General features: G+C 45.0%; 1 protein-coding gene across 14 annotated transcripts in view; it reads left to right on the top strand.

The window, feature by feature from the left end:
• Window positions 1-2,326: 2,326 nt before the first annotated feature.
• FAM222B (family with sequence similarity 222 member B) overlaps window positions 2,327-23,890 on the top strand; it is a 41,779-nt gene continuing 20,215 nt past the window's right edge. For 2 of the 14 annotated variants that reach the window (XM_074844828.1, XM_074844819.1), the window contains exons 1-4: window positions 2,348-2,439; window positions 17,569-17,894; window positions 18,571-19,128; window positions 19,402-19,569. Coding sequence is in view for 2 of the 14 variants with exons in the window: in XM_074844817.1 (XP_074700918.1) it covers window positions 12,702-12,772; window positions 12,888-12,946 (130 nt within the window). In the remaining 12 variants the exon portion in view is untranslated. Of the gene's footprint in view, window positions 2,440-10,786; window positions 12,773-12,887; window positions 12,947-12,995; window positions 14,059-17,568; window positions 17,895-18,570; window positions 19,129-19,401; window positions 19,570-20,112; window positions 23,876-23,890 lie in introns of those variants that run through there. The other 12 variants (XM_074844820.1, XR_012625724.1, XM_074844822.1 and 9 more) reach the window with 12 other exon arrangements.

Raw genomic sequence — 23,890 nt, 5'->3', positions numbered from 1 at the left:
AAGTGGTCATGCAGGAGGAAGAAGCTACCCCAGCCCATGCAGTGGTCTTGTGTCGGCTTTGCTCTCTACCCTGTTGAAGTTCATGGGTGTGAGTGTATGACTGCAGGGAGTCAGTATTGCCCAGGCAGCCTGAGTGGGGGGGTTTGCAGGCGGGCAGAAACGCTCTGTAATGACTGGGTGTGACAGAGGAAGCTCTTAAACTCTCTGTAGATCCTAGAACCCGGTGGTTTCTGACTCCTGTGTGGGAGCCCTTCCCACAGGCGTGTGTGCACCATCCTCTTAAAAGCAGCAGCTGGTAGTCATCTATTTTGACCTCTTCTGTGGGTAGTTTGTAAAAATGCTTGTTCCTTCTCTTTCCCCTGTCATCCTTTCCTCCCAACTTCCTAAGCAGTTCGCTGCTCCTGGCGCATGGTGCTCTCTCCAGAGGGTCCCAGACTCATCTGAGTAGATTCCTGGAGAAGGGAGAAGTGGAACCGTGATCTGTTCTCGGTGTGTTGACAGGAGCTGCTTCCCTGAACGCTGGGGAGAGGAGCAGGGAGGTCAGAAAATGGCTCACTGGGCTTGTGGGTATTGATGATAAAGGGGAACGGAGCAGGGAATTAGGTGTCTTCCTGCCTCTACACATCTTCTTTCTGGTGCCCAGTGGGGTCCTGCCTGTCCACCCCTCTGGATGTTTAGCTAATGAATGAATGTTGGGTGGTTTGATTGAAGATGTTGCTAGCAGCATCTCATAGATGCTTCCTTCTTCAGAATGGCTTGTTTGTCACACAAAACCACAGTGGACCCCCTTTCTTAGGAATTTGAACAGTTTATTGCGCCAAAGTTACTTCAGAGTTATTACTCTTTTCACCAAGGTGGCAGATACAAACGTAGAGGCTGTCGCAGCTAAAGAAAAGCCCAAAGTGGGAACAACAGTGGGTTCTGCAGCTCAGGTTTAATGGGGGGTTGGGGACAGAGAACAACTGGCAGAGGTCAGGGCACAAGCAAGGCTCGGAGGCTGGAGGAGCAGGGCTGGACGGGGGGCCGGGGCACCGCATGCCGCTCTGCGGAGCCCTGGGCGTGGAGGGTGGTGGAGCCTGGCACCACACTCGTGTGTCTGGACCCCTGCCCGTCTGCATGTGGACCTGGTGTTTGGGGGTTTGAGTTTCACCTCTGCACGTGGCTGCGCTCAGGCGTTTGGAGCACTGGGTGGCTTCCTGCCAGAAACTCAGGTAAATTCCCGTGTGCGGTTGTAAATGAACATCCCCAACGGGGAGGCTCCAGTGAGGAGATCTGGTGGGGTCTGCTGGGGGCTCTGCTTCTGCCTGGACCCCAAACCTCTTGAGCAAATCCTGTGCCTGCCTTCCCTCTCTGGTGCAACAGCAAGGAGATGCTTTACCAGGATTTTTACAAGGATTCTACCATCAGGAATGTGAGATCCTCTGAATTCCAGCTTGAGAAGCCTCCATGGGGCAACACACCGTGTTTTCCCCTGAGCAGGGGATGCTGCCATCCCTTCAGTGCTGTTATCTGACTTTTGTATTTTCCTTGCAATAAAATGAGGTCCCAGCACCAAGTGATTGTTCTCATCTCCTTTCTTCCTCCCCGTCAGCCAGACCTCGCAGCCGCCACCTTCCATCCGTTTTATTCCAACTAAAACCAGGACACTTTTATGTCTTTCCTCCTTTCTTCCCAGCTGAGCTTAGATCCCATTTCCTGAGCCGTGGCTTCTAAAGGTTACACCTTGCAGGGGAAGAAAGCCAGGTGAGCATGGTTTGGGGGGTTGGAGGTGTTTCATCAGATGGGGGCACAAGGGGCAGGCTGTGTCCCTTGCGTGGCCGTGGCATGTGGAGGTCAAGGTCGCGCTGTGGTACCGCAGAGCCTCGGCCCGGGCAGGAGAGGGGATGGAGCTGAGCCCAGAGCGATGGCTGGTCCTGGGGGGGTTGGAAATGCTGCAGACTGCGAAGGGGTGATGTCTGTCGACTTGCTGACCTGCAGCTTGTTAATGAGGTTGGGTAATTAGGTTAATTAGCCCATTGCAAGCCAATCGCAGCGGTGGAAACTGCTGCTTCCCTCCAGCGGGGAGGGGTTTTAATTGACTTCAGGAAGGCGGGGGGGATGGGGGGTGTCCGTCGGGGTTCCTGGGTGCGGCAGCCGGGCCGGGGCGGTGGTGTGAGGCCGGGCCGTGCGCCCCCCCCCCGCCCCAGCCGGTGCTCGGCGCTGTCGTTGCTCCCGGCCGCCGCCAGGGGGGGGCGCGGCGCTCCCCGCCCCTTCCCCTCCTCCCCCGGGGCAGCGGCGCATGCGCGGGGCGGGGCCTTGGCGGGGCCCGTGGCGGGGGCGCGCATGCGCGGGAGCGGCTGGCGCAGCCACCACGGCGAGAGCGGGCGGCGGCGGCGAGCGGCGGGGCCGGCACGGGCACAGCGGCGGCGGCGCCATGAGGCCCGGGCAGGGGCACCGAGAGTAAGTGCGGGCGGGCGGGGGAGCGGCCGTCGCCTCACGTGGGCGGCGGGACCGGCGCGGCCCACCCCCACCCCCCCCCTCCTCATTGTCCTTCCCGGTGTCCCCTCCCCCCACCCGCTGAGGCAGCGTGAGGTGTCCCCACTATCGCGACCTTCCCCCTGTCGCGACAGCGCTGCCGGGCCGCTCCCGGGAGGCGGCTGAGGGACGGGACGCGGCGACGGCGTCCCGGGAGCGGCCCCGGCCCCCCCCGCCCCCCCGGGGGCCTCTTCCCCCTCGGTCCGGAGCTCCCCGGCTCGTCCTTGCGAGGGGCGGGGGGCGCGGGCAGCCCGCCTCGGCCCCTCGTGCCGCGCCGGCGTTGGGGCTTTCCCTGCCCGTCCCTCGGTATCAAAGAGCCGGCGGGAATCGCGATAATACGTCAGCTGTCGCGACAGAGAAGTGCCTCCAGGAGAAAAGGGGCGATTGCGGTTCCGATGTGTGCAAATCCTTTGTGTAATTCTTTCCCGAGAAAAGTGTCTTTTTGCAAGAGGTATCGCTAATCAATTCTTCGTCGTTTTTATTTCCTACCAACCATTTTTCAAGCGTCTTAACCCAAGCATGAAGAAAACTGCAGAGCGTCACTTATCTGTTTTCAGTCCACTTGTGCAAGCGAAGTACTTAAATGCTCTTGGTTGTGCAGCGTGTGATCTTCCCAGAGCAGCACCTGCGAGGGCTTACGAGACGTGTTTTATCCTCCTCTTGGTATTGCCTCTAATTGCTAGGGACAAGTTTTAGGATAAATTGTAGATGCAGGTTGGTTAGTTCAGTAATAATTCATTGTACTCACTTTTTACCGTAGCCCTTAATTCTTCTTTCTTTAATCACACCTAACATCTCAAGAAAACGTAAGTTTACGTGGAAAACTTTTTGCCACAATACTTTTACCTCTTTATGACACAAACCCAGTTCTTTGTTGCAGGAGAGCATGCTCTCAGTAGCTGAGGTTGGGTTCCCGAGTGATGTCATTTGTGCTGGAGCAACGGTGATGACTTTGTGATTGAATAAATCCTACTGGACGTGTCAGGCTTCGTGATTTTGTGTGTGTGCGCGCTGTAGAAACTTCGTCTGATTCAGCAGCCGACTGAGAAAATTCTGTGATCGGTGCTACGTAGGCAGTAAGGGAATAGAGTGATGATAGTTGCTTTTTCCTTTCAGCGCGTGCACTTCTGATCAGGTCTTTTTCCTACCTAAAGAATTTGAACTCGTTAGAGTCCATTCATTTAAGTAAATGCCTAAAGAGGTGGGGAAGGATGCTGTCGAAGCATATTACAGATACTGGAGGTGGAGAGAGCAGGCTCTCACAGCCAGCAGCCTGGGGAGTGGAGTGAAGGGTGCGGGGAGAGCGTTCAGGGGGGTCTGGTGTCCTGTAAAGCCAGTCCAGGGTGGGGGGAAAGCAGTGACAGCAGAAAGCAAACAGTGGCAAATTAACTGACCGGTAATTTTTAGTAGATGAAGGTTTGGATCAAAAGCGAGTAAGCGTCAGAGCAAGCAGAGGGGAAGATTTGCAATAAATACAGGATCTAAGCTTTCAGGGGAAAACGCTTCTGCAAAAGAAAAGCTATTTATTGTTTAAATGATATTTACACTCTGCAGTTGGGTAGAATTTCTGAGGTGAAGAAATCAGAGATTGACCCTTTTCTGCGGGAATCACAGGTCGAGCTGGAGCTAGAAGATGGGTTGATGAATAGGCTGTAATTTACAAGCATCACTTCAAATATTTTCAATATTTTTCAGCTATTTTAAGAAGCCATATTGAGTTCAAGCCCAACCAGCCTGGTAGTCTAGAGAGAGGAAGGATGCGTGTGGCTGGAACAAGAATTAAACAAAAATAGATAAATCTGACATAATGGATGACAAGGGAAAGATGATTGCTGAAAGATGCTGGCATGCTCTCTGTTCCTTCATGCTTGGCGTATATTTTGTTGTGTTACATGGCTTTTGAAGTGTAAAAAAAGAAAAAGAAAAAAATCTCATTTTGTGCTGAGATAAAAGAAAAGGCAGGTGCTTAAATTCTGTTAAGGATCAGCTTTGATACTGACATTAAGTAGTGACCTTACTTGCTGTTACCCCTCTGTCATTTTGTGAATTTCTCAACAGAATAAATAATGCACTTAGCACCAAGTAAATACCATTTAATAAAATGGTATTTTTGATCCCTTTTCACTTCACATTGCAAACAGATTCACACTTTTTCTGCTTGAGCACAGCCTGGGGTGCTATTTCTGTTAATAACATTAAAAAATATGTTGGAGAATGTCCACATAGTATTGTGTTTTCTCCAAATGTAAAATTAAGAAACCCTTATGTTCTCTGTAACTTGGATATTTTGCCTTCATTTTAAGTCTTGCTTGTTTCAACTTGTCCTCTGATAGATAAGCTTTTATATCTGCGTTTGCTTCTGGGAACTGTTACCAGATCAAGAGGCGAAGTAAGGATTTTGTCAAGGACTGAGGTGTCCGTATTTCCCAGACACGCAGACTGCTGTACGATGTACAGGAGCCTTAGCTTGTATCCTCACCTGCACTCGCTGAAATGCCTGGACGTGTGATGGAAACTTTGATAGGTGTATCCTCTCCAGTGCAATACTTTTTCACCTTGGTTTGCCCATTCATCTTTGTTCTTCTTTGTTTTTGACCTCGACTCGTTACTGGCCGGCACGTGGAGATGGGGAGAGGAGGAGGTAGAGGTGGTTGCCCTGACTGCCCCCACCCCAAAGCCTCCATCGCCGAAACATTTTGTATCCTGCGTGTTGCTGGCTTGCTCGTCTTCAGCGAGGTAATAGTGAGGGGGGCTACTGATTTATGAAGATGGGAGATGAAGTAATGTCCATTCTGTGTTTCTCTAAAGCTTAGTAACTTTCAGGATTCTGGGATTTATGGAATTATTAAATACACCACTGAGAACATAGCCACAGCCTGACTTGCTTGATTTATTTAACAGATGATCCAGAACTTTTAAATAATTGCTTTAAGAACGTGTAGTTCACTGAAACACTACACACAGCAATTGAGTAACAGGTCACTTCATCGCACTGTAGACTGTAACCGGGGCCTGCTGACTCCTCTAAGGCTGTGGGCTAAGATGCTCCTGAAAAGCTTTCACAGTTTTCTGCATCTGCAATGGAGTGTGTCACCCCACTGCTTTCAATTTTCAGCACTTTAAACGTTTTCAAACTGGGAAGTTAAGTGAATAATTTAAATTTTTATTCCTCGTGTGATATGCCATATTCCCATTTTCCCATTGTATTTTGTGACTCGTATTAAAGTCTTAGCCATAATGGTCTTTGAGCAATTTTTCTTATAATTGCAGATCGTTAGTTTGAATATGAATGCTAAAATGAGTTTGTCACACTGTTCGTCTTTTTTCTTTCTAAAAAAAAATTGCTTTCCAAATAGTGATTCAGCTGCTGAGGAACAGAGCTCCTGGATAGGCATTCTGCTGACTGGCATCCAGAAAAGTTGTTTTGTACTTTGCCCAAAGATATTTTTCCGATGGGTTGTATTCCTCCAAAGCTAAGCTTACTGTCCGAAATAGGTGTAGTTTGGCCTCGGCCTTGCCTACACCTGGAGCTGACAGACACTGGTGTGTTCATCGGCAGCTGGTTTCCATGTTTTCAGTAATTTGATTTAAACGGGCACTTAAAAAAACATGCGGCCCATGGCTGATCCAGCTTCGTAGACCCCATAGACCCCTTTTCCTTAACTCGGTATATTCTGTCTGGGTGTCTCTTCATGCCTCCCTGCTCGTTTTGTATTTGGTATGTTGTTGCTATAATTATTCTCCCATTGTGCTCAGGAATTCTGCAGGGTTTATGTATTCCTGTTGCTTAACTTGTTTATACTGTGTTTGAAGATTAGTCCAGGTTTCCAGGGTTCGTGAAGAAAATGCTGATATTTCGTTATTAGAATAATTTAATAAGACTGTAGTTTGACTGCAGTCTGGCTTTGGTGCGGAATAGTGGGGGTGTAGTACTTGGGGTGCTCTGGGATGAAAACCAACAGAGATTTTTAATATAAGTTTTCATGTCCCGTGCAGCGATTCTGGTCTGCTGCACGGTGTTGCGCTTGGAATGCGTGGAGCAGTTGAGTTGAATGTCTGAGTTATTGATGTATTTAGAGATAACTGAACTGCTCCAGGCTTTTAAATAGATGCAGTGATCGGTATACTATAGGGAAATGTGGTAGAAAACAGGTTTTCTGTAAACGCAACGCATCTGAGACAAACCTTTAAGTAAAATTCTGAATTAGGTGACAGATCCAGCCTCCAGCGGGAGTGGGCTCTGTAGCATCTTTGGGGTGCAGTGAGTGAGAAGGTTTTTTAATCTCTTACGATGTCTGTAGTAACGCGATGCAGGAAAGGTGAACCATGAAAGTGAAGCTATTTTTAGGATTTAAAAAAAAACCCAGTCAAAAAAATGATCTACCAAGTGATACCTTGCTGACGTCTGTAGCGCAGCCAACCCAATTAAGGTGCCGTATATTGTTTCCAGCAGGATTCTGATTGTTTCTAATTTGGGAACCACGTGAGAGCAAGTGGAAATAGGTGAAACGACGTGCTTTGCTATTCAGAGTGGATCTAGCATCCAGTTGTTTTCCGTAATTTTGCTTCTCGTACTTGGGCACTCTCCCTGTGCTGTGCTTCACAGCTAAGATGGTAGCCACGTGCAGCCTTCCCAGGTGATTTCTTCCTGCGTGGTGGGTGTGGGGTTCCCGGCAGAGGAAAATGATTTGCTGCTATAGGGAGAGCACAGGGCAGCAGAAGAGGGAAAAAAAAAAAAAAAAAACATGCATGTTTTTACTTGGTAAAAATACTGCATAAGTCAGTGTTCAGTGCTGTGGATTTTTTTTTTTTTTTCATTTCCTGACCCCAGTGTATCCTTTGCTGTATCCTGCTATCCCTCTTCTTGCCTTCATGTTGTTAAACTTCAAGCGTGCATTTTAGAGGACTTGCGTATCGCGGTCCTGCCCTTTCCTGTGGCTGTTGCCTTGCCACTCATTTTGTTCCTCTCTGTAGGCAGTTTCTGCACGCAGAGCTTTGAAAAATGTCGTACGGTTACTGTCTTGAGCCCATACCACGTGTATATATATAGTTTAAATTCTGTTGGTTGGGAATAGCATTGTATGAGCCTTTTTCAAAAAAATTACACAGATGCTCCCACTCTCCAAAGTAAACTTCCTCCTCTGCTAATCTTTTTTTAAATCTGGAATGGAAAAAGCATACATTTTTAACATCTGGAAAGGGGAGCTCTTCATGCCTACTTTATTATTCCTCTATCCAGCACTGCTCTTGATTCATCCTTCTATTCTCTCACCGTTTTTCTTAATTTTTTGTCTTCTAAGCTAGAGGAATGTTGTGTGCTTTGGCTTCATTGGGGACGGGGAAAGTTAGGTAATTGCTTGCCCTTCTATTCCAGTTCATCCGTCTATTCTGATTTTGGGTTGTGGGTTTTTTTTTTTTTTCTTCCGTTACAGAAAAGCCCTCAGCTCTTGCCTGGAGTGGGTAATGTGTTCCCAGAGCTGGTAATTCATGCATCCTGTGACTTTAAATTGTTCACAACTATGCTGAGCATTTGTGAATGAGTGTGAAGGAAAATCAATATGTGAAAAGGCCAGAGCGGGCAGGGGAAAACAGCTCTTCCAGCGCCTTTTTTATGGTCACACCATTGCCTGATTTTTAGTTTTTCTGTCTGTGAACTCCTCAGTGTTTAAATTTAGAAATGGCTTGTTTTGGAACAAGTTGCTTTTAAGATCGTTTCCAGAAGATTTGTGTGTAATTTAATCCCATTCAGGTTTGCTGCTCTGCTGCTCTGATCTGTGTTTAGCTTGTTCTGTGAGACTTCAGGTTGCTCTTTCTCCCTATACCTCTCCCAGTATTTTCTAGAAATTTGGGTTTTTTCCAGTCAAAACTGCAACAGCATTTATGAAGCCTTTTATATCCCCTGTTCCTATTCGTCGACAAGGTGGTATTTTTAGAATTGTATTTTGTTAAAATAGCCTGAATGTTTAAAAAATGTAACTTCAATTTCTGTAAAGGATCTCATCAGTGATTATTATTTAAATACTCTAGAAATGGAATGCATGTACTTTAGAAATTAGCCCAAATAATATATTTAATTTCTGAGATATATATATATATATTATCTCATATTTACTCTTCACTTCCAACACAGCTTAGTTTAATATTTCAGGGCATCTTCTTGCTTACAGATTATCAGTGATTGAAGTTGCCAGTGAAGAACCAAAAAAAGGCTTCTCAGAATGTGACAGTACAACGTAACATTTCAACCGCTTAAATTTAAGTTGAGGCAGGAAAGAATTAAGATTTTACATACTTCCATCTAGCGTGCGTGAGGGAAATTGCATCCACAGTTAAAATCCCAGCCATTCTCCTAGCAGTTCCAGTTGGGCAAGGATCATCTCATCTGTTGGTCTTTGTTGAGCGGTTACTGCTGATAAACTGTGTAGCATGCCAGGGCTGACAGATTTTAGCTCTAAGTATTTATGTGGCAGTAGCTTTGAGATGTCCATAAAATGGCGACGCACGAAGTTTAAGAAAAATCACCTTTCACCGTGTGGCGTTCATACTCTCCTTCAGTTCTGCTCTATTTACTTGTCATTCTGTGCTAGAATTTCAGCTGCTTGATTTATTAATTATTGCTATTGAAATAAAATTAAAGTGGCTGTTCAGTTATTTAAGAGCCAATTAAATCTGATTTTATTCTGATGTAACATTTCCATTGAAAGTACATAAAACACAGTCTGTGGAGGAAAGTTAGATCTAAAAATGTTTAGTGTTTATTTTTTATAATCTGTGCTTTAGGCGGCTTGACTTGCCAAATAAAATCCATTGCAATCGCACAGCAGTGAGTTCAGATGGTAGAAGTTACTCTACATAAAAAAATAAAAGTTTTGGTGTTTTGGTGATCCTGTATGAACCCTTCGCTGCAGCTGCTGGTTGGAGAATGTATTCAACCAGTAGAAATGAATTTTTGTTGTTTGCAATGCTTTTGAAGAATATAATTTATTTACTAGCCTTTGGTGACTTTCAAAGGTAGAAACAAGGGGCCTTCTGGGACTCACATTTCTCAAATCATGGGCTGTACCGTCTTGAGGGATCGGTGTATATATTAGTTGAGTTTCCAGTGTCAGAATGTGCTAATTACTGTGAGGTCCCCTGCTCCCAGGGGACGCTCAGGGCAAGATGCTTTGAGAAGTGCAGCCCCAGAAGCTCGAGTGGTTTGTGCAGGACGGACAGAGATGCGTCATTTGTTGCGTGGTGTTGGGGAGCTGAGTTCACTCTTAATGATCTGGTGGGGCGAGGACATGCTGAAAACGGTACCAGAAAATACCCTACTGAGCCTTGCAGTCCTGAATTGTGTTAGCAGTAAATACAGCAAGTGGAGAATGAGCAGGTACTTTTCATTATGTGTGACAATTAAAATGTATCTCTTGATTGTGGCATTTCTTACTAGGGGAAATGCCAATGCCAATCCCAGTTTTATTTTGACAATTTAACACTGTATGCTATGTCTTGTGTCGGCTGGGAGGATGCTGCCTGAGACTATTTCAATATTAAGGGTCTGGTTTGCCTTATTTTTTATTAAAAATAAATCATATTGATGCGGACATAATTTAATTTCTAACTAGACAAGCCTGCACTAGCTCCAGCCAACTCTCAGGTTTGTGGCGTCTGTCTCCGACAAGATCACAGATATGGAGAAAATGATTTATTTTAGTTTCCAACGCTTAGATAAAACTCTGGTTTTGTGCAGATGGCACTGAAAGGATAACACATAGCTCAGATAAATTTGTATAAAGCACTGTGTATTTGTACCAGAATCCAAATCTTCAGTACATCAGTAATATTGAGATTTATACTACTATTGTACTAGCCTGGTTTTTTTTTTCAGCATATAGAATTAATTGCCATGTGTAGAGGTCAGTGGGGTTGGTGTACTCTGGTCTGGCTGCACCATGCATCTTGGTGGGGTGCTTCCAGCTACCCAGCCTGGTACCCCAAAGAGCTGTTGGGAATTGTCAGGCTGATATTGGAGAATGCTTTGGGGTTTTTGGATGGAAAACATTCAGAGCGGTGCAGAGCAGGAGCGTGAGGGTGCTCGGCTTTTTGGGGAGGGTTGGAGATGGTACAAGTGTGTGTGGGGGGTACTTCCTCCACCTTCAAAGGCTTTTATAAAACGCTTTAGTGGAGCGTGATAAAGACAATTCTGATAGCTGCACTAATTCTAAATAAATGTTTACTAAACAACATTAATGGACTTAAAATGTTTTTAGGAATAGTTATTAGTCCTTCAGTCTTGAATGGTGAAGGAAGTTTTGTCTCAATGGGGGGCTGCCATTTTAATGCTTCCTGGCAGGAGGCCTATTTTGATCATGCAAATTAGGTTGGAAAAAGTAGGCTAAGCCATTAAAAAGTAGGAGAGATCATGAAATTTTAAATTTTTAAGGTGACTGTGTTTCTAATTATTAGCATTTTTGTTATCATCGATAACATGCATCACTCTATTTTCCTTAATTCTCACATCCTCATCCCTTAACACTGACAACCTCAATGCCAGTTGCTCTTGCATCCACTGCTCAAAATGGAAGCTGTAGTCTGTTGGATATTTTATTCCCAGCAAGGTGCTTGGAAATATTGCCACGTGGTGTGTTTTGTTGTATAATTAGAAATGCAGATACAGACTTTTTTGTTGCACGGTGGTTAATTTTTTCTATTCTGTTAACATTAATAGGGACTGAAGGTTAAACTTGGCTTATGTAAACTCTGGGTATTTGCAGGATGCTTATTGGCAGGAGGATTAATTCTGGCAGTGAGAAAGGGGCACACGTGCACATGGGTGAGGATCAGAGCCAGCACCCAGAAGGCTGGATCTCCAGTGAGAAGACACTCGAGTTTTCGCTAGGGTGATCTCTTTATGGGGCTCCACCTTCCCCACCAGTTTCTGGCCAGGAGGACAAGCTGCTCACCAGCAGAGTGCCACGGCACTGGTGGAACACAGGGTCCTGCTGGGGACGTGGGGAAGAGCCCCCCGCTACTCCTCCTGGCCAGCACGTGGATCCTGCGGCCACCATCCTGAGAAACTCTGCAGCCCATCCTTCGCATCCCGCTCCTCCAGGCAACGAGTGCGTCAGCAAAATAACTCTTGGTGCCTGCCGGCTCGCGAGCTTCATTTAATCCTATTAATTTTTAATAGAAAATTAATATTAAGCTAGCATACTTCTGACATGATTTTGCCTGCGCGCAGGAAGACCCCCAGTTTGTGTTTGCTTTGAAGGACAAGAGTGATGGATCCTGCAGGAGCGAGACCCTCGTGGCAGAGCCGGCAGCCGGAGCAGCGCGGGGCGTTGAGCTGGTGGACGCGTCTCTGTAGGGCTGTCACCTTCAGCACATACAGTAGTAGTGCCCCGTTCGGCTTCAGCGATCACAAATGTTGGTTGGATTTCAAATGTGTATCTCTAAAAGTAGCGCTCTGCGGCGGGGTGTTGTTTGTATGCTGTGCTGCTTGGATAAACTGAGGGGAACCGGGGATTTCCAGCTAAATGTGTGCAACAGGTGTATTGTGTGTCGGTATAGTGCGGAGCTGACCTGACCGGTGTCTGGTGGAAAATGTCAAGAGTTGAATACCAACTTTAGTAAATATTAATTTAAGCGATTTAAAGTTTCTACTGGTGGGGGGAAAAAAAAAAAAAAAAAAAAAAAAGAGGCATATTCTTAATTACCATTTTCACTAGGAGCTAATAAAGGAGGGTTGTGCTGGAGATGGAGGGGTTGCACCCAGTCACCCAACTGCGGCTTTGCTACGGTTGATGTTCTGCAGCCTCCAAAACAGTAAACTTGAAACAGGAAGGTCTGCTCTCTGAGTTGATGGTATCTTTCTCGTTAAGATAGATTCTGGGAAAGTAAGCTGCATTCCTTAGCTCTTGCAAACCCTTTTAATTGTTTTTTCTCACAACCTTAGCCTGATCTTATCACGTAAGTAATTGTTGCATCACATTTGCTTTATTCTCTCTACTGGGAAGTCAGATAATTGCTTTATACTTTTTAATGGGAAGTGTTTGGGAAGCCTGTTACCTCCAAGATGCATACGAGCAGTTCAGTGACTATTGCAACACTTGCATTTCTCCCAGCTTTTCTGGAGCTCGGCAGGCAGCGAGCGGGAGAAGAGAGGCATGGGTGGCTGGTACCTTCTCTAGAACCAACTAGCAGCCATGAAGTTACTCAGTGTTTTAGACTCTGCCATAGAAGTGAAGCTACCAGCTCTGATGTGCCTTGTATTTAGGTATATCTCTTCTGCGGGAATATTCAGCCAGATCTTCCTTATGAAGTAGTATTATAGGGTATTAATTATTCATAGTCAGTTTAATTCTTCTTTCTTGCATATTTAATTGTAATAGCATGCTGTATGTCACCGTGATTTCCCAGAAGAACTGTACACCAAAGGAAAACCATTCAGGTATATAGTCTTAAAGATGTCCGTGCTAATCTTTGTTGTTTAATTTTGGAGCAGAATGGGATATTATCAGATGTTTCTTGCAGAGAAACAATTATGCAAAATCATGATTTCGCTTAATCTTTTTGGCTAAATTCTTCAAGCTCAAATAGCTGGTTTGATTTTTTGCTGATGACATTTATGTTGTCTTGCTTATTTTATGAGGAAAAAATGCTTAATGGGAGGGAGGACGTGACTCTTGTTTTCTTCTCTGAAGGGGGGAACCTCTATCATAGACTTTGGCAGTGCCGATCGATTCCTTCCAGAAGATGAAGGAAGGGAATAAGATTTTTATTGAGTTTTTTCAGTGATCAGAATAGCAATGCCAAATGCTGGTGTGATTAAGAATTATTTTTTTTTTAAATTTTTTTTTATAACAACTAGGATGGGCTCTTAGTGCTTGACGTGAGAAAATATTGGAGGCACAGGAACTGCAGATGCATTCACAATTTGATTTGCGTGGCCCTCGTTCTAGAGCTGTTTCACGCTTGTAAGGCACTTGGTGAAACCAAATCCCTTGTGTTTGGAGAGCAGGATTGTTCTCTGAGATTTACTGTAGGAGTTTAAACTTCTGAAAAATCTGTTTACAATGTGTCTGAACTGGAGGACAGAGGACACAGTAGAGACTGTTATCTGTTTACTGCTCAGATAAGGAGGTGGAATAGATTGCTGGCCTGTTTCTGAACTCTGCTTAATGAATGGTTGCTAGGCAAATTGCATCTCAATCAGCTTAATCCTCAAGATGTCATTTACAGGTCTGCTCTTTGTGAGGGCCAGAACTGTGTGCTTTCAAACTGTACAGGCCAGAAATTGCTAGCAAAGCAGCTTAGAATAGCTTGTTCAAAAATTCAGCGTACATGTGTTGCTGAGCTGCCCAATTTAAAGTGCCTGTTGTCGCAAGGCCGTCATTGCATGGCCGTGCGCTAGATTAGATGCTCGGTGATAGACAGGAGGCAGCAGCAGCATCATTAGCACCGTTTCTGGATCAGCACAGCATACATCATAACGTTTTGGCACTGGATTAACGTGAAAGAAAACGTTTCTAAATGGGGACTGCGCTGCTGACGTGATGAAAGGTATTTCTGTTTTGGCTGAGTTTGCTCAGAGCCCAGTGTGGTTTTGGGGTGTATACATGGGACGTGATTAACTTTGGCAAACAGTTGGGAGTGGGAGGTGGTGTTATCTGGCATGGGGCAGGGAGCTGCGGCTGGCCTTGGTGAGAGATCTGTAATCGGGAGAGGGCACGGGCTGGTCGTGTGAAGGCTTCAACCTGCCTCTGAAACAGTGGACTTTCTCCCGCAGCATCAGGAGAGAGCCAGTTAATTGCATATGCTGGTATGTGTGTTGCCCACATACATTAGGCTCATGATTTAGTCCAAAGGAAAAAGTTTCCTAACATAGTTAAGCTTTAACAGTCTCTTTGTAAAGAAAGATAACAAGATACTTATTTTTATTGGTTTCCCATGACAGCGATTAATCTTATTGCAGGCAAAGCATTGTTCTTTGCATGGCTACACCTTCGTTTCCTTTGAAACATATCCTGTCCGAGTGCTGCATGTCATGACACCGAACACTGTAAATGCAGACTGGAAAAGACTGGACTTGTTGAATGCTGAAGACATTTTAGAACTGTTTATGGTCACCGTGTGCTGATATGAAATGTCCTTCATGTGACACAGTTATTAAAAGTGCAGGTGAAAGCGTAGCCTGTGAACTTTGCAGTGCTTGCACAGTTTGGGTGTGTGCAGCTTTTGTGTTATTCAAAAATACTGTTAAAACTGCAGGAAAAGATTGTATTAAAACGTTGAGAGCCTCTCCAAATAAAGCATAAATAAAATATTCTACCTTAGTCACCAGCAAAATGACAGTGGTGCTTGCATCTTTACACTGTAGATGGGAAGAGGACTGTTGAACAGAAGACTTTGTGATCAGAGAGTGCTTTTCATGCAAATGAAGATTTTATTACATGCTGCTGAATCAGGGGCTTGTGTAGCGAGAACAGCACAGAAGTGATAAGATCACTTTGTCATAGCTTGAAATTTTGCCCAGCGTGTCTTTCAGATCGCTGAAACGGGCAAGAAGCACTCTTGTTAAGGGCACAGCAGTAACTGATATAATATTTTGGGGGCAGGGCTTTTTCTTCGTGGTATGGTCTGTCTGCAGTGATCTGCCACGTGTCCGCAGCCCTGATTCCAGAGCAATGAGGAACCGCAACGTGTAGGTGACCCTGTGTAGCAGCAAAGTCATAAAAACTCCCGTTCCTGATGGGATCCCTGTTCTGCTCTTGCCCGAGTGGGTGCAGAATCTCCCCTCTGCTGCAAGCTGGGAGCTGTTAGCATCGGGCAGAGCAGAGCTGTCCCTCCTTTTGGCTGGGATCACCTGTGTCACCTGTTCCTGAGTCGTGCAGGGGCTGTGCGCGCAGTTTGGGGCTGTGTTTTGCAGCAGAGGGCACCCATCCAAGACGACTGGCTCTGTTGGTTTTCCTTTTGTATTTGTTAGCTAATATTGTCTTCCCGATGTCCTTCTTTCATGGTTAGAACCGGTTTGGTTTAATGAAGACTGTTGTTGCCAACAAGCGAAAGGATATGTGTAGTGGAGTAGGCATCTAAATCCTCCCCTGCGGATGGGTAGTGTTCAGCATCCCGATGTGACCTTGGTAAAAGTTCTCGGGTGTGTTACTTTCCCTCTTTATTTCTCTCTCTTGCTGTGTAGCAGCTTTCCTTACAGAGAAGCGTCTGAGCTATTGGAAATCTGTCCTCTCTTCTCTTCCTCTTTCCAGAGACATTGTCAGCATAACACCCAAGCTACTTAGATTGACGCCTGAATATTCTGCTTTTGCACAATCAGGAGGCATTCAGTGAAGTAGCAAGGTGAGAAGTTTAAGATTTAGGACTGACATTTTTACATGCTTTTCAGTCCATCATTTTGAATAGTCTTGGTGAGGAAGATCAAAGCTTCCTTCACATGGGATGCCCCCATATGTGTGTGGTGAGCATCCATCAGAGCGTATAGCACAGGGGAGAAACATGCTTAACAGCCATCCGATTGCAGCGTGGGGCTGTTCATATTTCACATTCTCATTTGAAGAGTCTAGGAACAAAATCTAACCCTGCGCATTCCTGGAGAGTTTCAGAGCAGCAGGATGGGACCTCTTTCCCGTTTTTTCTCATGCAGATTATGGTAAGGATTATTCAGTGTTTAAAATCTGGTTTATACTGGCTTCTGAATTTCATTTAAAATAAACATCTGGAGAGCTTTTTGATCTCCTGTGCAAGACTGTTATCTGCCTCACTTGTTAAAATGACTTCTGCTTAATTTTTAGTGAAAGGCAAAGACCTAGATCATTTTGGCCCAGAGGCAATCTGAATGGTTCACATTCTGCAGTTAGAAATTTCCACAAGCACACAGCCTATCCAGCAGATATTTAAAACCCTTTCTCCTAGTGAGTGTGGCAGCGATAGGTATCTGTTTCTTCTGTGCTACTCTTTGGGATCTGCAAGGCCACTACCTGTAGTGCAATTTGTATTTACTGCAAAGCCTCGTTCTCCCGGTGCTGAGCACGTATCGGAGCGGATGCTCTGTTCGAGGAGAATTAAGGTCTTGTCCCTTTGCAGCTTGCAGTACAAAGCCCTCCCCCGGGAGATGGCCACAGTTTGCTGCTATCCCGCAGTTGGATCGGTGGGACAGTGGGAGTATCAGTTATTTATTCAAATAGCCTTTGCATTTGGAGTATGTTTTCTCTGATTTGACAGGAGCTTGCTCCTCTGCTCTTCACTGGAGACTGAAAATGTGTGTGTGCCTGTGGCGAGAGTGCTGGGTATGTGCTTCCTCTGTCTTTCTGGCTTTGAAATGGGTTCCTGTTGCTCTTTGGCAGACCCTGAAGCAGCGATCTGTGGAAGCAGCGTATTCAGAGCGAGAGTGACTTTACCTCTTTGTTTTCTCTATTTATTTATGTCTGTATGGGATCAGCTGGCCCCACATTATGTGTGAAGTAGTTAAATTTTAGCCCGCATCTGTAGGATGTGATTTCTCCCCCTCCCCTCTAGTCGCTTTGATCAAATCAAATAAAAACGCAGCTCTTTCATTTCTAGTTTTGTAGTTTCAAAGACAATCTCTTGACACGCTCTAGCAGTCTGGACCCGAGTCCTTTTTTCCCCTTAGTCCAAAGGCGCACTGTGTCTTGCGCCTTTCTCTGTATCAGCAGTTGCTATCTGCATTGGCTTTTATCTGCATCACGAGACAAATGGAAGAGAGCAAGACACTTCAGGGATGGGAAACAGACTTATATGTGCAATGGAAATATGTAATCAGTCTGCCACATGGAGTACAGACCAGTTTCTATATTGGAAATCCGTAGCCTGTGCTCCCAGAAATGTGAGGTGAGATTTTAGGCTTTGAAGGTTGGTTAATCCCCCCCAGCGGTTAATACCAACATAAAAATTTTCTGTGATGTCAAGCCTTTCCTTCTAAATGCCTTTTTTTTTTTTTTTTTGTGCATATGTCAGCTATACAAAGCAACACTCAATTTGAGAAATGAGCATTCAAACACTCCATAAGCACTTTATTTTTGTCTGCTTTGTGAGCAGCTGAACACATGTCCAGGCTGAAATACGCTGAGCTGCTGCTTCCCGGCGAGCGTGCCAGCGCCGCTCGGCACGAGGAGCGGTGAGAAGGCTCCCGGCCGCGCAGGCGTGGGACAATTCGGAACTTTGTCCGGTGTCCTGAAGAGGCACTCCTGACCTCCGTCCTGGAAAAGCACGTCTGCAAATCTCCTGCTCGACTGCATCCCAGGGGAGAGGATCCCAGCTAAGCCGTACGAAATCATACCCAGTTTCTCGGCAAGATGAGCACTCTGGTCGCTGTCATCCCGATCAAAATCCGAACCGTGTCTGGTGGCATTCGCAATGTCGTGGTACGCATTCCTTTTTCAGAGTAGTAGTGCTTAAAGCGAAGTGTGTTTCTCTCTGCATTAAGGAGTCAGATTCAGCTGTTCAAAGCAAGTTGATAAATTGCTTTTCATTAAGTGTCTGAGCGCCAAGGGGTTCAGTATGTGTTCCAAGGAAAAAATACATTAATTACAGCTTCTGTAGAGCATTTATCAATCACATAGTTATAAACAGTACTAATGCAGTTAATTGAAGGTAGAAAAATTTACCTTTTGAATTTGTTGACTGTAGCAATTCAGTGGTTGCAAAGACAAATTGTCTGGAAATTAAAATCAGGCAATACATCGGGGATTGCCTGAGTAACTGTCTCGAGTATACACCTGATCAGACTCTGGCACAGTGTTCGGAGGGGGGGTGCACCCTTTTAGTGCAGGATGCACCGAGGAGGTCAGGGCTGCCCCATGGCTGTTATAGCCCAGGTTATCGGGAGCTCAGCGTTCGTGTAGACGGGTTTGTGCTGTGTTTGCTGTTGAGGTACGGGGTGTGTGGGCTGTGTTAGCAGTGTTTTGTTCTCACCCACGCAGCCAGGTTGTGTTTACCATGCAAAAGGATGTCTCACTGACTGTAGTACGGTTACAACTGCCTCTGTGTCCTGTCCGTATAATTTATTTATTGCCGTGTGTGTTGGGTTTTTTTCTAAAGAAAAAGGCAAGTGCGGAGGAGGAAGGGTGCACAAAAGCAAACAGAAATCTCCTGCTCACCTGTAGTCGGTAAAACTTATCATGAAAAAAGAAATCTTTTGTGAATGTAAACTTTGGATAAAGGTGATGTGTTGACGGCTGCTGAAGGAATCAGGTGAGATCGCACTGAAGTGTTTTATCAGGCCTGCAGACAAAAATCTCTGGTGCTTGTGGTGTGCAGAGGTTTTGAAAACATCTTGCACGCTCTTTGTTGTTTTCCCTGTGGCTGTTTTGAACTGCCAGCCATGCAACTGGCCGGATTTCTTGCTTCTCAAGAAAGCAGGGAGAACAACAGAGACTTTTTCAGTAACTCGCAATTAATGTACTTCTCGTCCTTTCTTCTGTTGAGTTGTTATGAGATGGCCTTTGAGTTTCTTGGAAGACTGATAAGGACACTTGGTCTGTGTCAGGACAAGCCAGCGGGGCACCAGCACCTCGTTCTGAAGGTTGATGGGAAAACACCGTCCCAGTGTCTGGTCCAGCTCTTTGGTATTCACCTGATAGCTTGTATTTTCTGCTGGTGAGTGTTTTGTACTTGTGTTGCAACTTCTGTTTGAGGTTCTTGGAATACTTTTCATCTTCACAGTAGGCTGCACACTATCTCCAGCTACAGAAGAAGGTCTTATCTTGCCCTTACAAATGGTAAAATGTGTATCTATGTGTTCATGGTCCACTGGGAAGCTCGGGCACTGTGTGCAGTTGGACAGAGATCTCCAATTTTGTATCTTAAATAAAAATCTGCTGTGTATTTCTCTGCTTACTTTGTAAATGGGCTGTTAAAATTTCACCGTAGGTGGGACCTTAATTCAGTATCCAGAGAGCTAAATACTACACCAAGCAACTGTCAGTGTAATTGTACAGGTCAAAATGATACACACGCATAACCAAAGCAAACTGAAATCCACTCCCCCATGAGCCTGCCCGCCTGTGTTCACACACCACTGGCACACCTGGTCCACAAGTGAGTCACACTTTATTTTTTTTTCTTAATATGCAAGTTCAGTTTTTTGTTTTGTATGAAGTCTAATTCATTCTGCCTCATCTTATTTGCAAATATTTCTCATTTTCAAGTGAATCTATTTTTAAAACAGGAATCGAAGCATATTTTTTCAATATCTAACAAATGTCGGGATTGTTGTTTGTGTGTTGCATGGAGGTAAAATTTGTTCAAATTTAGCTCAGAAAAAATGTTCTTTTTAAATAATCAGCTTGTAATAAACAGGGCAAGATAGCTACTTCCCTACTTGGGGAACTGTCATAATCTGTAACTTCTAACGATATTTTAGAAGGAAAAACTGTCATCCTTCTGTCATGTGCAGCCACAAGGATTTCTGTAAGTCATGATTAAGACTTTAATTCTGGGCTTTTATATAGTAAGTGTGGAATGAGAGAAGATAATGATAATGGTGATCTGTGCGAAGCAGCCACGGGAGAGGGAACTATTTCATGTTTCCCCTTCACCAAGGCAGCTGTTTGCTGTACTTAAGAAAAGCTTCCTTTTCAGATCTGGGAAGACAAAGTCAAGAGGGAGAAATTCTGGCCGAGAGTGGCATGAGGAAGCTCACAGCTCTCGCATGTCCTTTGTGGTAAAGTAAAGCCCAGAATTACAACCTTGCGCCTCTTCCAGACACAGAACACGTAGGAAGGCTGCACATAACACCGATGCAGTGCACATTCTTGCTGATGATGTTGAGGTTATAACTGCAGGCTCTCCGCTATGGGAAAGGAGTCAATGTGTATTTTGGTTTCTTATCACTCGAAGGCAGAAGGAAGTTGCTTACGAGGATGGAGAATGTCTGTTGGTGGGAATGTGTGGTGCCTCCACTGGGGTATGTGTTAGCAGCATCCTGTAGTTTGGTAGTTGCTGGGCTGATTTGGGTTTGCTTTGGGTGGGAGTCATCTCAGCTAACCCGAATATCGTCATGTTCACGTGAAAACATGCACACTCGTACCTGTAAGTCTGTTCCGTGTTTTATAGTGGCTGCTGTGATATTATAGATGCTGCTCGAGCGTGTAGGAAGAAAGTGGGTTTAGTTTGCCCCGAGGATAGTGGATGCTTTGGAGGAAGGAATGTTTGTTTGCACCTCTTGGTATCTTGTTGAAGAAAATGTTATCTTCTGTGAATGTTACAATGGCAGGTAGGGAGTCTGTTTTGCATTTTGAAAATACAAATGTAAGCCTAATATCCTGGGCAAGATATGATTTTCACGACAACGCTGTATTTACCTTACCTCTTCTCTTAGCTGCTGCAGTTCAACTGTAGCATCCTTTTCTCCCTCTCCTAAATGACCATGCAGATTTATGGACTGTGAAACATAACTAAGATACATCCCAGGCTGTTTCTTTATCCCGGTTTCCCACCAATAGAGCATTAAAAACTTGGGAGTTGGAAGTTACCATATAAAAGGAGAAAGAAAATTAATTAAAGGTCAGAGTGCTTTAGTGTAGTGAAAATTCAGAGGAGGCAGATACAAAGTTATTCAAATGGCTTTTTTGACTTCAGGCAGGTTGATTTTCCTATTTCTTGCATATGTTCCCATGGTAAAAGCAGTATCTCATCTGTCTCATAACTGACCACTAGCATATGTGTTTCAAGCACAGCCAGAAATACTCCTTTGAAGCTTTGGCCAGGCCATACAATCGTCCCGACTTGTCTTTTCTACATCTTTCCTTCGCCTTAGAAGTGGCCTGCAACACCTGGCAAGCCCTACTTAACGCCTGTGTTGTCTGTCAGCTCCTGCCACATTGCTGAATACGGAGTTAAATTTAAAAATAGGCTTAAAAAGAGGTGAGGGCTTTGAGCAAAGTAAAATAAGCCACTGATTTGGGTCATGAAAGGGAATTGATGTCACTGGTTCTCTGTTGCAGCTTTTTCTTGAGCTAAGAAGTTCTGTTCTGAGCTGTGAAAATGCGGAGGAGAGGTAGTGAGCAAATGGTGCTCAGGAGAGGGAAGGGTGGTCTCCTTCCAGTTACCCCGGGAGACTGCCTGGACCATGACCTTGTAAGCCTGACGTGAGAAGGTCAAGGTGGTATTGAATGCTCTGCAGTTTCATTTATCTTCACGGTCTTCTTCAGTGGTAGAAAACTGTCACCCACTGCTGTCCTTTTAACAAGGAGCAACCACTGCATCGGGTGACTAAATCCTTCATCCAAAATTACATCAGGCACCTGTGGTGAGCCGGATACTTCCCTTGATCTCTTCTGTCATAGGCTAGCCCATAATCAGGACACCAGTCTTCTAACATAAATCTGGTCAAAAAACCTTAAGCCACTGTAAAAGGAGTTGTGTGCAATTTTTGCCCGTTTCAGAGTGGTTATGTGGCTTCAATAATGTTTGTTAAGTGCTTTGATATGCTTTGGTGAAGGGCAGAGTGTTAATAATTAAAATTGGAAGGAAGTTCTAAAGTAGTATGGGGGATGAGGACCGCTTTCAGGTCTGTTAGTTAACAAAAAGGCAAAATACAAATTGACGAATCAGCAGGAATTTAGTTTTAACGCTCCCTTCCCCCAGCCACCTGCATGGGCTGAGCACAAAAAGCAGCTAATTGTCTGCTCCGCTGCGGAGATGAAAGAAGCTGGTCCTACAACAGGAAAGGCTATTGAACTGCATGAAGGTGGTAAATTATCAGCACTGAAAACCTTTTGAGTTGGTATCTTTATGTGCTCAAAAAGTACATTATTTGTACTGCTATTTACAGCGTTCGGGGGCTGATGAAACCAGCATCTCGTGACGTGAATCTTATGTTTCAGTCCATGTAATTAAGAGGTCAGTAAAACTGAAACTTGCTTTTGAAACTCTACGCCTTCACCGTGTTTGGGTATTGTTGAAGGGTGTGTTTGGTGAGGACGGGCCCTCTTAATGGCTTTATTTTGGCCCAGCTAACGAGCTGTTTGCAGAATTGCTCTGTGATTTGCAGTGGGCAGACTGTAAAAGCGGCCTCATGTTTGTCCATTTTACTGCTAGCAGTTTCATTTGCAAAGTGCAGGCAGGAGCAGGCTTCTTGCCAGCAACAGCTTCATTCAGATTAGGGCTTTAGTTCAATTATGTCCAATTAACTTTTATTGCAGATAGCAGTGATAATTACTTGCAAGTCAATTTTTTGGCTGTGGTTATCCCAAGGCTAAAGTCTGAGCTTGATGGATTTTAATAACTGAAGTGACGTATAGCTTTTCCTCTTTTTTTCTTCTTTAGGCCTCAATTAGATGAAAGGTCAGAAGCTATGTAAAAATCCATCTTACAATTAAAGCCAACTGTTCTACTCTTCAGCAGATGCGTAGTCCTGTGTTTTAAAATAATCTCTTGGGACCGACCTAAAAAAAGGCTTTTTAAACTCTAAGATCATAACCTTGAGCTTGCTGCTGCTTTATCCGAAGAGTGAATTTGATGGAGCTGATGTCACACGTGGCAGTAGCTGCCCGCCTGGAGCCGAGAGCCACCGCCTTGGCTTTTTTTACTACACTACATCCTGTTCAAAATTGCTCACCTAGAAGCCTTTAGTGGTAGCCCTTGGGTGTGAGGAGTGTGATATGAACAATATTTCCATTTAAGTGCTGTTACCCCAAAGCTGCTTCATTTTCTTCCTTGTTGAGCGTTGCCATCCCAGCTCGGGGAGAGGAACAGAGCTGGGCTACAGCAGGTGCCTCCCTTCTCCCGAAGCGCCCCACGTACATTTAAATTCTCTCTGCCTTCACCTCGAAACTATTTCATTTTGTTGCCTGAGTAACGTTATAAATGGAGGTCAGCCTAAAAGGTGAAATGGTTTACAAGCAAAATCATAGTTAATTAAACTGCAAGAAGCAAAAATTGATTTTGATCGAAACTGTTGCAGGGTGCTGCAGAGGGCCCACCTGAATGCAGAAAGCCAAGAGGTCCTGTGCTGGCAGATGCTGACAGTGCATTCCGCTTGTTACAAAAGACGACTTTCTATTGTTCAGTCTTCCTATTTATTTATCCCCAAGTGCACTCGATGCTATTGTGATTTATTGCCATTTCAAAAGACTACCTCTCTGCGCATTATTTTGCAGTTTTCCATTTATAAAACATTAAGAGGATGTGATACCAGCCGGCGATGAATACAGTGCTAGTTTGGTAATTTTGTTCCAGGAAACGGTAAGATTTATCTCTGGCTCTTCAGCAGTCCCGGGAAAGGGCCATTCTGGTAGGTGCCCAAGAATAAAGGGGAGTTTTAGGGCTGGAGAAAGGCAGGAAGCCTGCAGGATCAGTCTAGACACTGCAAGGCATGGCTGAGTGGAAGGAATCGTATTGAATGCTAAGGGGGGGG

Source organism: Strix aluco, chromosome 19 (assembly GCF_031877795.1).
Source record: "Strix aluco isolate bStrAlu1 chromosome 19, bStrAlu1.hap1, whole genome shotgun sequence".
Classification (NCBI taxonomy): domain Eukaryota; kingdom Metazoa; phylum Chordata; class Aves; order Strigiformes; family Strigidae; genus Strix; species Strix aluco.
This window is presented reverse-complemented; position numbering and strand designations above follow the sequence as displayed.